This window comes from Sander vitreus, chromosome 5 (genome assembly GCF_031162955.1).
Source record: "Sander vitreus isolate 19-12246 chromosome 5, sanVit1, whole genome shotgun sequence".
Lineage (NCBI taxonomy): Eukaryota > Metazoa > Chordata > Actinopteri > Perciformes > Percidae > Sander > Sander vitreus.
In genome coordinates this window covers 30627887-30646085 of record NC_135859.1, presented here as the reverse complement: position 1 = coordinate 30646085, position 18199 = coordinate 30627887, and the positions used below count along the sequence as shown (strand labels likewise).

Genomic DNA, 18199 nt, shown 5'->3' with positions numbered 1-18199 from the left:
TTAAATAACCTTTTATTTCCTGGGATAAGTTTTTCATATTCAGGAGCATTTTAAGGTCATCATTTCTCTTACGTTTACAGAAAAACTTGTTCATGTTTAGCAATGTAGAAAAAGAGTATGCTTTCTGTCTGTGTCTACAGAGCGGTTCATTACTGCTAAGGCAGCTTATTCCTCACAGTAACAGCTTTACATGGCTTTATTATAAAACGTGTGTGTGTGTGTGTCTGGACAACAAAAGTTGATTTCTTGAGACTTTTAGAGGCAGAAATGAGGGGAAAACCTGATTTTGTTAAACAACCATCATGAGAGGAGAGTTTAGACTAGCAAAAAGTGGGAACAAGGACACATCATTCTCCATCTTTTACTTCCAACATGGAGGGGTGATTGTATACACACAGACAGACACCACACAACACAACCACACTCACACACACACACACACACACACACACACACACACACACACCACACACAACACAACCACAACCCCCCCCCCAGCTGGCATCTTGTCACCACATGCAAACGTGGATAAAGCAGAAGGTGTACGAGTGCATATTTTTACTAAATGCAAGACCTCATTTTTGGGGCGTTGAAGACCTTGGAGGGATTTTGAGTGTGTGTGTGTGTGTGTGTGTGTGTGTGTGTGTGTGGTGCCTCAGGTGACTGACTTCACAGGGGGAGAGGCTGCACACTGTCCACTCCTCTGTCCACACACACACTGTATAATCACGTTCCCTGTCGGGCCCTATAAATCTGTAAGGGCCCAATTAAAGATAGCCTTTAGCATGTTCACCCCTACCAGCACACACACACGTGTTAAGAAGAGAAAAAAAAAAACAACACTGTTCGCTTTTCATTGTATATATATTTGACAGACTGCAGTGTAAAACAAGAACAACATAAAAACAGTGTAAAACCCGTAAAAAAAGCTTTGGAAAAAAAGTCTGTTTTAGTATTTCGGTTGCAACTCACACACATATGTGCAGCTTGTGTGACTTGAACCTGGACTTCAAGGTGCTACGTGAATATAAAAAGGCAATATGAAAGACAAAAACTGTAAAACAATTGTTAAAGATAATTAAATGATAAATCACAAATTTTGCACCTTAATTTAGATGTAAATAATGTACTAAGCTGAAAGTCGTGCATGCAAATCAAATTAAACCCAAAATTGAAAATGATGACAAAAAATAAAATAAGTGTATCAACAATTGTGATGATCTACATTTTTAGGTTTTAGTTGGATTTAAAGTTAAACAACTTGGCTGAAGTGAAATTGTTTTAAAATTTAAAAAAAATGTCAACACACTTTTACTTTTGGTGTTTAAATGACATTAAAACAACCTCATTTAACAAGTGCAGAAATACAAAAATACTTATTTTTTCATCAAAGGCATCAATTTATAAAAAGGCACAAAGAAATTCAACAATTTTTTTTTTTTTTTTTTAAATCTACAAAAGAATAGGCATAAAAAAAAGAATACTGTGTGTGTGTGTAATGATGTGTGGAGAGCACACAGAGGGAACTTGTGACGTGTTTTTAGCAGGGCGACTTGTGTTGTGACTGCTATGTAAATATCTCATTAGTTCGGGTTAATAACATTCCTGTGCTCTTGGTTGTAACATTAAAAAAAAGACAAGATCTAAGTGCTAAAATTTCCTCGTCCAGCGACCGTCCAGAAAGAGGCTGATGAGCCTATTAAAAGTCTGCATGCAAAATTATGCAAGAGGCTAAAAACGTTTAAGTCAGACATAAATACCAGCACACCCGGAGGATTTGATTTGAAATTATTTATGTCCCTCCGATTGGAACGAAGAGGAAACAAAGGAATAATTAGACTGGCGTGTTGCGCGCCGCCTGTCCTGCGCGCCCTCGTGCCCACCGAATGTGAGACGGTCACCCATTTCCCCTCAAACTTGATGGTTGTTGAACTTATTTTTAGTGTCATTTGATAAGCTTCCCTGCTTGCACAGAGACATCCCACTGACCCAGCCACTGGTCATTGTCTATACCGCTTCCCGTCAAAGCTGGCGCGCTTTGTCAGGTTTCGACTCGAATATCCATTTTACATCTGAAGTACGGCATCCGAAGTGACTGGATCATTCGAGCCTTTTTCTTCAGCTGCTGCCCCCTTTCCTCCCCCACAGTGTTTCCGCTCACACTAACATCATTTGGGATTGGCGTCATGACAGCATGCTTGAGAAATCCACAATATATATAAATATATATATATATATATATACCCTGCTTTTTGGGGTGAGGGAGTTGGGGGGGGGAGACATAATTTCTGGAAATGAACAATACTTATCCGTCCATCGCATCCGTTGCTTTGGGTTTGCGTTTTGGACGTGGTGCACCATCACCGTGGCGCCGTGTCCTCTTTTTTTTCCTGTGAATAACGCAGTAATAGGTCATTCAACGTCAAAAGGCATAAAAAAGAGACAGCCAGGTCTTCACAGGCTGCTGCTTGCTGTTGCCTTTAATTATTTTAATTAAACTTTGATATTCTGGTGCTGAGTGAACTAGTGAGTTGTGACGCGGCCAGGAAGCCCTCGGAGGATTGAGACGGTGGGCAGAGGAGTGTCGAGGCAGCTCTATCTATGTCTTAAAAGTCTTAACTGATAGGCCGGTTTATGGGCTGTGATGTGCTACGCCTTGCTGAGCACAGAGCAGACTGCACTGAAAACAGGGGCAAAAAACACCAAGCGCCATGTCAAGGTCTTAAAGGCATCAATCCCTCAAACCTAGCTGGAGATCATCCTGGTCAGGAGGCTGTCCTGCGGTCGAATAACGCTCTATTAATTTTCTTGTCCCGAGTGCATAATGAAAGGAAGGTGTCTTAGAAAAAAAGAAACAACAACGCAAAACTACAGGGCAAAGTCTTGGTGCCTTCCAATACCTTGGGGCATCCTGTCTACAATTTGTCATGCGTGTGCACTTCTCAGTGTTAAAATGACAAGATAAGCCAGTCAAAGGGCAGCCGCCAGGCATCCAGCACTGCCGAAGTTGGAGAGGATTTGTGATGAGACATTGCCAAAAGGCAACGGACTTCTGCACTTGTATGGCCCACTGGGATTATTCAGACTTCCACGCCAAAGGCAAACAGCCCCCTTTCTGCAGTTTTTTTTCCCTTTCTTTAGATAGCTTCCGTCTGTGTCCATGAAATTAGGTTTTTCACAGAAGGCACAATATGGTCAGAATATGTTAAGCCTTTGGTGCACACGAAAAGCTAACCGAGTCTGAGTGCTGAGTTCTGGGGCGCCCTGTGCTTCTGCTCAGCTTTTTTTCTTCTTTTTAATTTAAAAGAAATCTTTTGGTAATAGAAAATAGGTAGTAAATAACTTAATGATTAAGAGTTAATATTAAAATGTCGCCCTGTGTGCTTTAAAGGTCTAAGAGCATTAAAAAACAAAAAAAAAAACAAAAAAAAAACAGAAGGAGAAACTTTGTGCACAAAGTAGAGCAGAGTGAACAGATAGTGGTTTTAGCTGCAGGACTAAAGATCTTCAAAAAAAAAAACAACTGAAATTCTTCTCTTGTCCATAGCGATCTGCACATGTTGGTCTTCAAACCGTAGTCCTTCTTTTCTACTGATGCTGCACACGGTTGAAATTAATACACCGACCCTGAAAAACACAGAGAGAAAGAGAAGAGAGAGAACATTACAACCTTTATAGTTAATAACCGCCTCGTAGTTATCTGCAGTTATTCAAGTACAGTAATTAAGACCTTATTTGACATTTGCTCATATTTCTAATAAGCATCTCCTATTATTTCCCTATGATCTAATTTACATAAACAAGTGTAGTCATAATGTTGTATATCTATTAAAATATTCAATATAAAATGATGTAGATAACAATAAAGACAATATAAAGATATAAAAATAATGACGTATACGTATTAAATATGTCTTTTGATACATACACAAGTAAAAACAAACCAGGAGAAGAAACCGTGGGAGACAAGAGGTCGTACATAATTAAAACACATAAAACACAAAAAAACAAACACTTTTCACAGATAATTTACAGACAAATAAAGTAAAACAATCGGCAGAAATTATATTTAAATCAAATCAAGCATCAATTGGTGAAGCAGCAGCAAGTGTTCCTGTTCCCTCGATACCGTACTGAGACTATGGAGACAAAAATAAGACATCTCACTTTCTTATCCCTGTGCATAGTCTCACCCAACGTGTATTTGTGTGTGTGTGTGTGTGTGTGTGTGTGTGTGTGTGTGTGTGTATTTGTGTCTAGGCAGCTGTCTGAGCCTCTCGGTGCAGCGGCAGCCTGCTCACCAACAGTAGGCCGACTGGCACCAAGAGGGAGCTCTCGCACAGCGAATCCCCAGCAGCCAGTGGGCCTCCAACCTCACACTCACAACTCTGACTCTCTGTACCTCTTCACTTCTCTCTGTCTCGGTCAGTGAGTTCACATGTGCTTACTGTAACCTGGTCACATCATCATAAAAAAGGTAGTTAAGTTATTCTGTATTCATTCATCTTTGCTGGGACATGTGTCCTCTGCATCCTTTGACTAGTTATACATATTTAGAGGCAGTGAGCAGCATCATCTGTGGCAGTGATGGAGTACTCGAGTCCTGGACTCGGACTCGAGTCCAACTCAAGTCACTATTCTCTGGACTCGAGTCCGACTCGAGAATCTATTCTCTGGACTCGTGACTTGACTTGGACTCGCGGACTGATGATTTGACTTGGACTCGGACTCGAGGATATATAAAATTGGACTTGAGCGTTCAGACGTTGGATAAAGTTTCTGACTAAATAAGTAATGGTGACTCGGCTCGGACTCTTCTTTGGTGACTCGGACTCGAACACTGAGGACTCGAGACTCGACAGTTGGTGACTTGACTACAACACTGATCTGTGGACAGTGCCCTGCTCAACAGCAATAGCAGGAATATTATAGTGTCATATCTATCCATGCAGATGACCAATGCAATGGGGTGAATGGAATTGTGTTTGAGCTGCTCACTACAGTGAAGAATTACTCAACAGCACACCATGTTTGTTCTCATGAGGACGGTTTCTTAATCCGAAAGAAGTTCCTCAAATGTTTAATAAGTGAGAAGAGGTTTTCTTGTAAGTTTGGGGGAACTGAATCCCTTTTACACATACAGTATGTCCACATAAGCCACACAATCATGGGAAGAAACTCCAAAATAAAAGTCCCCCCCAATCGGTTTTGAACTCAGGACCTTCTGGCTGTGAGTGTGAGCCTCTGAGTCACCATGCAGGTCAAAGGATTAGACACACCAAGTTAACAGAGCCACATTTCCGCTGGAGAACCCCGTTTTCATGGCCACGGAGATGCATAACTGAATCTCTACCTGGTAAGTACACAGGTACATGATAAATACAGAGAAAGTATCCCTGTGGCAGAGGGTGCCAGGATGAGAGAGAAAAAAAGATCAGGACTTGTAGCGGTGCAGCCTTGTAAACCTAAGACTATCCAAAGTCCCACTGGAACAGAAGTAAATCCGTCTGAATAGGATGGTTTCCACAGCTCAAAACAGAGAAATCTGATACAAAAAAATGGTGTGCTTGCTCTAGAGAGACTGTCCTCTCACTGTGTCGTCTATACAAATGCTCTGACCAAAATAAATCAAGCTGCAGATTCCTATCACAAAAGCAGCAAACCTTTAATAGATTACAAATAAGCCAACGTTGGCTCAAACATTGGTTAAGAGGAAGGAGAGAAATGTGATTACTGACCGACTGCATGGTACAGTGAAATAAGAGTAAATTTCTGATTTTTCTCATTTCTAATGTGAATGTTAATGTACTCTGAGTGTCTCTTCTCTCTCATTGTGTCTCTTATTCTCTGGATTTCCACGTTTATTAGTTGTTATTGTCCAGGCCTGATTTCCAGACACTCACCATGTTGGCCGCATTTGGTGATAGTACTACTTTAGTTGCTGATGCAGACCTTGATGTAGTAAGGGTATGTTTAATGTCCAGCACTTCTCTTAGTCAACTACACACTTAATCACTGTAATCTTGGTTTACCAAGAAATGTCAAGACTTTTTGCTTTGGTCCTTAATAAGGTCTGAGTTTTACGAGATCCTTCTGCATGACGACACTCGTCTGCAGAGGGAGAATCATACTGGAGAAGCTGATTTGTTAATGAAATTCTGTGATTATTAGTCGACTAAAAAAGGTGTTGAGGGAAATCACTGAAATTTCAATTTTTGTTTCAGAGGTGTGTGTAAAAATTTTGACCGTTTTGAATTAGCACAGAATGTGGTATCAAGAAGACACGATTCATGTGCTGAACTGAATTTGCATTTAAATGTGCACATATTTGAGCTGCACATCTCTTTCCTTTTCTGTTTTTAGGAAAACAATAGCACATCCTTGCACATACAGGCCTCGCGCAGTCCAGGTGGATGCTTCCCATTGAGGTATTATGGACAGAAGTGACCAAGACATTGGCTCCTGAGCTGCAGAGTGAATACAGAAGTCAGCAGCCAGTTCCTCTGCTGCGGGAGCTCTTACAGTATCTGCACTACAGTCTGGCTCGGGAGCAGAAGTGTACACGGACCGACTGTGATGAGGGCTTTAGACAAGCTGGAGAATCTTCCATTTCTCATTATTTGGCAGGGCTGGTGGGTGTTTGACGGAGGGGTAGGGGCTTCGCTCCATCTCTGCATGGTAAGCCCCTCGACGTGTACCCTCTGCAACTAATCTCACACAAACAAATAAGGCACATCAGATGCTGTTTTGGCCATGGCCAACTTAGCGGCTAAGTTCAGTGGATTTTACGGGTTTTACGGCGTAAGGGCTCGGTGATGGAAGAAGTGCTCTGTGCGGCGGCAGAATGGCAGGCAGAGCCGGGGGATCTGGTGCGAGGGCGAAGCAGGTGCAGCACAATACGGTCAAACCCATTCCAGCTCCCCTGTTCCCAGATGAGCGGGGCCTGACTTGGCAGGGAGCGCCGCCTAGTAACTGGGCCATGTTGGAGAGATGGAGGCCCACCTGTGCCACCCGAAGCGGCAGAACAATAGTCTGAATACGTCAGCACGGGATGTCAGTGAAATCTCATCAGACGGACGGGAGCGTGACTGCAGATAGATGGGTGGATGAGTCAGGTGGAGAGATGGAGAGGTGAAGAGACAAGAGGAGGGGGTTGGGTGGGTGGTCAGACAGAGGCATCCACTTCCACATAAAGACTGTGATTAATAATGTTCATTACAGACACTCCACTGGCTAATGGGGATATATTGAACCGAGATATCAAACTAAACTGATTATAACAACATCCAATGTTGATACTGTATCGTCCAACAAACAAGTAGATGAAAATCAATCCTTAAACTGATGATTGCTGCTTATCAAACATTAGTAGTTACTCTGAAATTAAAATAGTCATTGTAAAAAATAAATAAAAAAAAGATTCAGAAAATGATGATTTGAGGCATTCGATTTACCGTTTACTCCAAATTCTGTTCTGGAAAAATTGTTAAATCTTGCGTAGTAATCTCACCATCTGAAATAATCCTCCCAAGTCCCAACTCTGCATGTTGTGGAATACATCACTATCTGACCAGAGTTTTAGCCATCTACACTGAAGTCTTGTTAGCGGGCCTTTGCTGCTTGTTGACAGGAGCAGCAGAGGTCCACATTTGCCTAGTCCTCAGACAACATGTTTGTCACTTGGACTGTTGGCTTGTAACTTGAGGCAGAGCTCCAGGAGTGAAGTGGGGAGAGTGTGACTGTGTGTATGTGTTTAATTTTTTCCTTCTCATCTCTCGCAGTGTTCGCACCGTGAGCAGCTTGAGTCTAGCCTGGTCCTACCAGACTCTCGTACATTTCATTTGTACAGAGAGTCTGGCCTCTCTCCATTGACAAGTGTTAACTTCCTTGAAGGCGGGTACTCTGTTGAAGTTTAAAACTATTGGATCTGCCCAGAGCCACTCTGGATCTGCCATAACCAATCGATAACATTTGGTCGTGACGTATGTCATGCGCATGTGCAACAAGAGGGGAGACCGACAACTATCGGCTTATATTTAGCATTGCTAGTGTTAGCCTTAGCCAACTCCTTCACCACTAATGGAGCGAGCTGGAAAATCTAACTTTTTCCGAACCCCGTGGGGAGGAGGGTCAAAACATCACGGCTACCAACACAACTCAGCAAATATTGTTCTTGCTCGGGCTTTAACTTCTGGATATTCGGCTGCGTTGCCACAACGGACCGAATGGCTTCGCTCGCATCTTTCTAGCGCACGTCCTCAATGTCATCGTTCTCAGCCACTCCCTCTGTTCGCTGATTGGACCGCCAAATATTTGGCCGGAGAAAACCCAACAATATACCGCAAACCCAGACGGAGTACTGAAGGAAAATGAAAATTGAGCGGAAGTACGTAGGAGGGCGGAGCCAGGCTAGCTTGAGTCCCACAGAGCTGCAACTCTGAGGAGCTCTGCTGATTTAGGAAACAGACAGCAACCACTTAGAGCTCACACCAAACTCTGGGCCATTGTATGTTCTTTTGTTCTCTTGAAGATTGTAAATATAAATGATAATGGTCTTTAAAATATTGTTTGGAAAAGGATCCTGACCGTACTGAGGAATATTTTTTCTTTCTAGTAGTAGTAGAAGATTTGAAGTGAATAACAATCTAACTACAAATCAGTTGCCACATGTCTGGGTGGGGTTTTAAGACCTATAACAAGATAAATTGAACAACTGGTTACTATTTGCCTCCTTCACTTCATTACAGAGTATATTTTTTATTCTGCAAAACATTTGGGGTAGGTGACAATGTCTGCACCCTTTGTCTGATGCCCAAAATAAGGGATGTTGAATGTGTATAGGTCCAATTTCCTGACCTCAACCTGGGAAAAGATCACTTGAGTCAACAAAGGCTGGGAGGTTGTGCAAACATTTCAAAAGACATCATTTAACGACAGGAAATGCTGGCTAGCTTAATGGTTTTAATGATATGTGTGTACACTGCACTCATGTCCAAACACTGTTTCAGCTGGGTGCACCTTTTTGGCCACATCTTCAAAAAATCATTCAGTTATCAAAGAAACAACCTAAAGTAAACAATGTCTTGGAGACAGTTGAAGATGAAGCGTTTGAAATGTTTGTTCTGACATCTTCAGAGTGCATGAAATGCTTTTAGTGAGCGGACACAGCTGTAGATTGCAACTGGACATGTCTTCCAACTCACCAAAAAAAAATTAAAAGTGAACATTAGTCATATTTTTATTCACATATTCTTCTAGAATTTGGAAAACAATCTTTGGTAATCTATTAGTTCATCAAAACTACAACTAAAACATGAAGTTGCCATGTGTTTGTCTCTTCTCAGAACCAGTTTAAAATGAGTCTCCACAGCATTTTTTGGAAGACTCATGAAAGGAAATGAACACAGCTCCCTTCCAAATGTTTGTATTGGCTTGTCGTATTAATTGATTGCATAGTTTGTCACATTTACAACTAGAAAAACCAAAATAAGATGCACGAAAGAAGGCATCCATTGAGGTTACAGAACGAATCTCCCATCTGGACTGTAGTGTGAAAACACTTGCAAGCATGAGAGTTGTAATCCAGTTGCAAGATGCTTATTTTGCAGTGATAAGCTACAGGCTTTGAAAGATTTTATTACCAGAACAGAGACTTTTTTCCACATTAGAGCTTTGCAGCCTATACAGTATCTTAGTTAATCTAGGGCTTACTTAATCCAACAGCAACAGGACGACTGCAACACATCACATTATAACTAGGGTTGGGTATCGTTTGGGTTTTTTCTGATACCGGTGCTAAAACGATACTTTTAAAATGGTGCCGGTGCCTAAACGGTGCCTGAACCGATACTTTTAAAAATATAAAGTATATATTTAAAAAAGAAAAAAAAGGAGCAAAAAAAACTTGCTAAGGCGATATGGTCAAAATTAAATGACTTATTAATAATGTAATAACAATAACTTAATAACGTAACTTATATAAATATAATAATTTATTTCACCAGTAAATTGCTGGTAAACGACAAAAACAACCACTAGATGGAAAAAGGGTATTTTACAATAACTTTGAATGCACCACGAGGCTGGCGAGGCGAGTTTCAAGTGAACGCACAGTCTGTGTTGTTTTTCTGACAACGGCAGACTCTTAGGTGAAGTGAAATACAGTTACAACGTTTAACGTTAGCTGTCAGCATTTTAACCGTGTTTAATCCAGCTGCTAGCTAACGTTAGGCTAAAGTTACCTGCTGCCAAGTGTATGTTAACTAGCATCACATGCAGCGATGCTTCTGTAGCACTGAAATGAGGCACCGAAATCCGCGTTACTATTCGGTCCGGTAGATACCGGGTTTCGGTACCCAACCCTAATTATAACACAGTTGTTCTGACAAAATGTTAATGAGCTGAACAGCATTTCAATACGGCATCATATAGCTGTTGTAGATGTTCCACTTTTTACTGCATGAACTACCTATAGTATGTTCTGCTGCTTCACTTCCACCTGAAAAGATGTGGAAAAAGTGTTTGTTTCTCACCAGGTTTCAGGACACATCCACACGTACCAAAACGATCTTTTTTTTACCCATCTTCCCTAGATTCGTTTCAAGGATTTTTGCATCCATACGGATCCAGAACGTAAATGACTCAACGCGCTACTTCATATTCCAGGTCTATAGGTGGCGCTGTTTAGCGCGCTAACGTTAGCTATGCTAACTAGCTAACATCGGCAGTCAAACAAACATCAACGATCCAATGTCTTTTTGCTAATCTACACGTTTTTCTTGCAGTAGCTTTTCTACAATAAGCCGTTCAAGGAGTTGATAAGCAGACAGATTAGCTAGCTAGCTTCCACTTTATAAACAGCTAGCTAACCACAGCAGCGAACGTTAACGTTACGTCGCTGCTGTAGCGGTCAGCTACTTTAGCGGTCAGCTACTTTAGCGATGTTTAACGTGAGCTACATAACGTTAGCAATATATCTTGTGTAGAATCCAGGACCGGCAGGGCAGAGGGAAGTGTCAGGGAGCAGAGACAAACTATTTAGCTAGATGAAGTGAGCTGGTTTGACCATTGAGATGGGATATGCTCGCTTAGCTTCACCGCAGTCGTGTGTGGCCATGCACTAGTGCGGGATTGCGGGTAAGAGGTCGAGGGGTGTGGCGATGACATCATCGATATGATAAATATCCGGCTTCACCATCCAGACGAAAGAGAATCTTTTTCGAAACCTGGGACCCGGTTTCAAAAAATTGCGTTTTCAGGCAGTGCGTTTACTGGATTTGTGTGGACGAGGGGCCCAAACGACGCTAAAAATGTGCGTTTGCACCAAAAAGCGTCTCCGTGTGGATGGCCCCTCAGAGATCACAAGGAATGTTCTGGTAATGACACACAAAGAGAATCATTGCTCTATGTGTAAGATAACATTAGGGCTGCAACTAACGATTATTTTAATAATCGATTAATCTGTCGATTATTTTTTCAATTAATCGATGAATCGGATAAAAAAAAAAAAAGCATTAATTTACATCAACTCAATACATACTTACATACATACTTGTTTTAGTTAATAGTTGTGTAAAGGTAAGTAACCCAAAGAGCAGATACAGACGACAACACACACACACACACACACACACACACACACACACGTTCACTTGAAGCTTATTCATTAAATTATTACCATCATTGTAGTAAGTGCAAGTTAAGTAAATGTGGTGTACAAATGAAAACACAGTTTAAGATGACCAAGTGCTATAAAATAACTTTAAAATGAAATTAAAAAGTACAACACACACAAATATATTTGTCAACAATAACTGATATGGGACAAAGCACAGAATATATACATGACAATAGATTGAAAGATGAATGGGCCAAAAAAGGCGAGTGAATAAAAACGTGTCTTTAGTCTTGCAAATTATACCACCCCTGCTTTACTACGGTTATTAACGAGCTAACGCTAGCTTGTCATGCTTGTCCAGCTGGATAACGAGTAAATACCACACCAGCACCAGAAGAGCTACTGGAGGGACGTTACGTTCCTCACTTCAAAACCGAACAAAAGTAGGATTCTGTAGTGACTTTACCCTGCTGTTGAACTCCCTTCCTCCTCATCAAGGACTCCAACATGTTTACGTTTTAGGTGCTGAATCATCACCGTGGTGCGCCTGTGCCATGCCATGTCGCTTGTGCTTATCTTGCAATTAACACATTTTTGATTTATTTAGTGTGAAATGCTCCCACACCTTGGATGACTTAGGTCGTACGGATTTCTCTGCCTCCGCCATGTGTTTCAGAACAACGTTACGGTTCTCTCCGGTCTCCGTATTTCAACCCGGTCTCACGGCAGTTCGTGTAAATGTCACGTTATTTTTAATCTATTGATACGTGTTCACGGGAAATTTTTCTCATGGTGGCCAGCACGAAATACCCTATGGGGAAAGGACGCCTCACATGTCGGGAGACGGCCGAAAAAGATGCCTCATATGTGGGGAGGCGGCCCGCCAGGCGGCCGCTGGGGATGCGGCTATGGGGCTCAACTCAATTTTTTTTTTTTTTATCTCCGCGACTGAGTGGCATATTGATACAACGAATCGATAATGAAATTCGTTGCCAACTTTTTTAATAATCAAATTTTATCGATTCGTTGTTGCAGCCCTAGATAATATTAGGCACATCACTTCTTACCTAAGTGGATATGTTTGAGACATTTGGGGTTTTTAACAGGTACTAAGAAGCTGACTGACCAAAACTGACTGGTGTATCCAATTGGTGCATCACTAGTTATGCTACTGTTTCACCTTTAGGATAGATGTGTTTGCATTTATATTTCTTTCCATTTTTGCATAATCACTAATTATAGCTTTATTTACTCCTGGAGGCTGTAGCAGTAATGGTGCCATTTATGGGGTTTTTGTCAGTGATTATTTCAATCTGGAACTCATTTATCATGGTCTATATGGTAATAATAGTGGTTTTAACTTTAAATCCTTAGACTGAGTTTTACAATCCGAGGGTTTAATTTAAAGTGTCAATTTTAAATATGTGTTAATAATTTAAATAAATGAGTGGAGCGCCTTTGTAGCCAAGTGGTTACAGCGCCTGCAAAATTACCGCATCGTCCCGGGCTTGATTCCAGCCTTGGGACCTTTGTTGCATGTCATACCCCAGTTTCGGTCGCTACACTGTCAAATAAATGGCAAAAATGCCAACAAAAAAAGTAACCCCTAACCGCAATTTAAGTTTAAACCTATCCATGCTGGTGCAATCCACCCTAAGTACAAGAAATAAAATGTCTGGGTCAAATTAACATTCATCCTCTATGTTGGAAGCAGCAGACATTTAAGTAAAAAAATAAATAACTCCACACAGTGTCATCATCCCTCCTCAAGTCACTGCCTGTCGAGCCTCAGCCACCAGACATGTGTTCTGTTTTACTCCGTGTCCTCTGCCACATATTGAACAAATTAAAAGTTCAAGTTGGACGGAGAAGCACAGCTGCACGGGGACAGAGGAGAGAGCCAGGGTGTGAGCAATCCTCCCTCCACAAGGCTCTTCTCACAGCCCCTCGACCGCGCACACACACACACACACACACACACACACACACACTGCCCACACAGCGCTGCCATCTGGCCTGCTGGGAAATCAGAGCCACCTGAGACTCGGCCAAATACATGATGCTCACTGACAACTCGGGCAGTTCTTCTCATTGTAAAGAGATGAATAAATATTATACAAGCACATAAGGTACAGGGGAGGACAACATTCTAAAAAGAAAAAAAAAACATTCCTTTCACTACTATGAAGTTTAGCAGACATCTTGGAAGGTGCTGGAAAAGAAGTGATGCCTTCTGGATGATTTTCCTGCTCCAAAGCTGCTATACCAGGCTCCACTCTTCTGGTTTCAGCCTTTTCAACAGATTTTGGAACCTGGCTGCAGGGATTTGCTCCCATTCAGACACAATAGCATTAGTATGGTCCAACAATGCTGGGAGATAACGTCTGTTCCAGTTCATCCCAAAGGAATTGGATGAGGTTGAGAGGTCAGGGCTCTGTGCAGACCAGCAAAGTTCTTCCACACCAAACTGGGAAAAACCATTGCTTTATGGAGCTGGCTTTGTGTACGGGGACATTGTCATGTTGAAACAGGACAGTGCCAAACTTGATCATGCTATCAGATTGTAATCCAAATCCTGAGCAATAACAGCGATAACAAAGATCTACCATCAAATCAGATTTTCCTATAATTTTCATATAATCAAAAATCCAACCTAAAAGCAACACTGCCTCCAATAGAGAGCCTTAGTGTGATTAAAGTGGTGGATGATGGGATATCAAGCTGTGATGGCTACTTCAGTGACCCAGGGAGCAGAGAGGGAGTGAGTGACAGCTTGCAGTAAAAAGTTATGCTAGCAGGCAGCAGCATATGGTCTGCAGACTGTCAGAGCATCGCTGGCTCCCATTTCCTGCAGACAGGAGAACATTTTACTGAGTGGCGGAAAGAGAAACTGATGGTGAAGAAAAAGGTCCACTTCTCTGGTCCGACCCAGCAAGCAAGTGTTTCGGTTTGTCGTTTTCTTGAGGTCTCTACTGCCATTTGGAAACAATGTTGGTCCATGTAACTTTTAAGCTTCTTGGTGCAAAACTTTGTAATTTCTCTTCTTGTTCATTCATATCAGTGTGAACTGTATGGTGACTTTATGATAGTTGAATTAGAGCATTATATTGAAGTGCTTTTTGACTTTAAATTACAATTTGTCAAGATATCTGCTCTTCCTTCTTAAATGTACAAATTCTTGCATCTTAAGGGCATATTCCGTATTTATGTCATTAACCAGATACTATTGAGATCTGTCACTGACTCTAATATTTGCTCCCTTGTGCCACAGCACTTCTGTAAACTGATCTGTAGAACATCATCAGCTGAGAGTGTTCAGTCTGTATCCTAGGTATTGTGCAGCAAGAGCAGGTCGCCAAAGAAAAGGATGAATCTGTTAAAGCAGGGGTCTTCAACGTTTTTTAAACCAAGGACCCCTTAACTGAAGGAGAGAAGGAGCAGGGACCCCCTACTACTAATATTGTATAAAATGAAGTTGCATATTAAACTGGGCCTACAATAAAGTGTAGGGCAGCCTAAAGCATTTATATATACACACCTTTTTAGTGCATAGAATACTAAGATGTCAAAATAATAATTGTTGCCGTGAGTTTATAACTATTTTAATGTTAAACATACATGTGGCACAGTGATTCCTTAGGATTAACTGTATCTGTGCACAGATGGCTACCTTAATGACTACCTTACCAATTGGCCAGAAACCCTATCATCAGTGGGGATTAATATTTGCTAATAATGTTAGATTCATGTTAAGACATTTTAATTTGAAAAAACTTTCAAAAATGAACAATAATTTGGAGGCCCCCCTGCAGTGACTCTGAGGACCCATTAGGGGTCTCGGACCCCCTGTTGAAGATCTATGTGTTAAAGGGTAAGCCATATGGCCAAGCGACAAAGTTAAGGAAGATTAGAATGCTCGCTTACACCTTCTGATGCATGATGAGCTGGTGGTTGCAGGTTTTATTATATTTCCTGTTTCCTGTTGCAGAATCTGTCAACCTGTACCTGTTCACTCATGCACCCAGTCATTGTGCATATTACTGCTAGCAAAATGTCTAAAAGGACACAGCTCTTGACTTTGTATCAGCTGTCTGTTGTTGCAGAGATAAGTTGTATCTCCTGAAGCTTGAACATGGACGCCACAGTACTGTAGGTGCAGCTGTTTCCTGCCGGGGCCTCCTGCTTGCTTCTTTTACCCACCCTCTCTGCTTTTTTTCAGAGTAAGTGCACATCATTGGCAGCTAAAAGCTCTGGGCACCGTCCCTCTGGTTGTTCCAGAGAAATGCCAATCGTTTTGGCGTCGATGGGGCCCTCACAGACGGCGCAGGAAGGCACAGATGGCACTAATGGACGAGCAGAATCCAACCGAGGGACCGGGACAGAGCCACACCGGAGCGCCGTCCAAATAACTGTAGTGTGAATGTACTGTATGGCCAACGTGCCGCTCTGCTCTAGCGGGGACGATGCCATGGCAATGCGGCATAAAGAATTTAAAAGGATGAAATAATCATAAGAGAGGGGGATCGTGGGAGGATTGGCGTGGAGCGGTGCCAGGAGGATCAGACAGAGGAGGGATTGTTCTTGGGCTGATATGTGCTGAAGTGAGTTAGACGGCCCTCGTCCAAGTCAACCCACTCCAGCCAGACAACTGGGTTTACAGCTATTGGACTGACTGAGACACTGTCTGTCAAGGAAGAGCCAGTTTATAGACAGCACCTTCTACTGATACAATGATACCTTTGTACAACATGTGAGCCAGCTATAGCCTGTTGTACGACCCGTGAGGCGACAGACTTACATTTAGACTTTTTTGTCGCCCACATGCTGCAGATTTGGTTATGCAAAGCACAAAAACATCCCTGTCTCTTCTGTTTTTAGCTAGTAGTGCTAAGCAGATGCTTGTAGGAAGAACTAGTCACAGCTTTTAATGGTGCTAAGAGGCCACTGAAAACCAGTTTGGAGCTCAGTGTTCTTTTGATAAAAGTTTAAATACTTCTGAAGGGTCACGATACCTTAAGTTTGAGCCATTTTCAGCCTTCTGTGTGGTTTCTAAAAATGCAAATGGCTTTGGGAGCTGGGAGAAAAAGCAGCTAGGTGGGCAGATTGGACAAATTGTAGTGTGACATTTTAAAACTGCAAAACAGCATACTATAGATTAAAGTTTCTCAGGTGCAAGTTGGCGATAGAAAATACAATAAAAAGCATTCGAATATTAAAAGATGACACAAGTAAGATACTAAGTTGTAGCACACTTTGCATGAAAACGTGCAAACTGGAGCAGCAACCGAATTCCACTAAAAGAAAAAGGAGCCAGTTCTGCAGTGAACACACAGCTGTTGAGTGTCCCAAAAGCTCCATCTGCCTTACAACACGCTCACACAACATGTGCAAGCCTTCTGAACAAGGACTCCAAACACAAACCAAAAATAAAGAGGGGGCCATTTGTTAATTTTTCTTCTGGGTGCCACAGTGTATCAGCATCCACAAAGAGCCAGTGGGCTCATCTGTACTTTTAAATTACGTGTCATCGCCACAACTGTCCTCCCAGAGAGGCCAGGAGAGACGCCACAAACACTCAGAACTGCACTTAAAACATAAGCTCACATCATGTCTCCAGGCCACGGCCCTATCAACCAAACAGCTCTTGTATTTGGTTAAATAAAGTATGTGTAATATTTGCCTGTTAATACTTCACTATAAAATGTGTCTGTTTTATGCTAAATGGAATAAACCTTGCTGCTGCTTAAACCTCAGGGTTTTTAGACGCATACAGGACCCAACACCACTGATGATGAAATATGTATTAACAGCATCCATGATTTCAGTGCCACACAGAAACAGAGCAAAATGTATCCCCTATAGCAAACAATTCCATTTCTGCAGACAAGGTGTTAGAGGATGGATGAAGAAACCCGTTATCAACTTCTCTGATCATGTACACTGATTTTAATCCAGGACCTTCAATAGCAGTAGCATTTTACTGTCTGCATCTTCAATGAGATAGCCTTTAATATATTAAAAAAACAAACAAATACAAATATGCTGAATATCCATTTGGTCTAAAGTTTGTAGCCTTTAAATTCATCTGTCAATATTTTAAAAAACACAGATGATTCAATCTTCAAAAACCTATTAGTAAAAACAGGTTTTAAGATGACTCATTAGCAGCAATGTGCTTTACTTTGATGCCAGTCTTGTCCGAGTAAGCAGATATATTTTCAAGTGCTGAAGATCTCATTTTGGAATGACACTCTTTGATTGGCCTCAATTTTTGGAGAGTGTCCCTTCAGTAAGTGTAAATGTGTGAGTGGGTGTGTGTTACTACTTGTGTTCCCTGCATGGTTCCCCCTCTTCCCCCTCCACCAGCGGCATACTGGACAGGGTCACATATGATCTGCTCTAAGCGGAGATGCAGGCCATGCGACAGGGAGGGCCAGTAATTGGAGTGAGCTGTCAAGATGGGGCGGTGTGTTTGTGTGTGTTGTGCACGTGCCAGATAGGCTCCCCTCCTACAGGGTGGCACATATTAAAGTCCCTGATGAGACTAATGCAGGAGGAAATGGGTTTGGCGTTGCGCCCTGT

At 41.8% G+C, this 18199-nt stretch overlaps 1 protein-coding gene across 1 annotated transcript in view; it reads right to left on the bottom strand.

The window, feature by feature from the left end:
* Positions 1-845: 845 nt before the first annotated feature.
* antxr2a (ANTXR cell adhesion molecule 2a) overlaps positions 846-18199 on the bottom strand; it is an 83802-nt gene continuing 66448 nt past the window's right edge. The window contains exon 17 of the mRNA XM_078251445.1: positions 846-3627. Within this exon, the coding sequence (XP_078107571.1) occupies positions 3589-3627 (39 nt within the window). The 3' untranslated portion in view covers positions 846-3588. The remainder of the gene's footprint in view (positions 3628-18199) is intronic.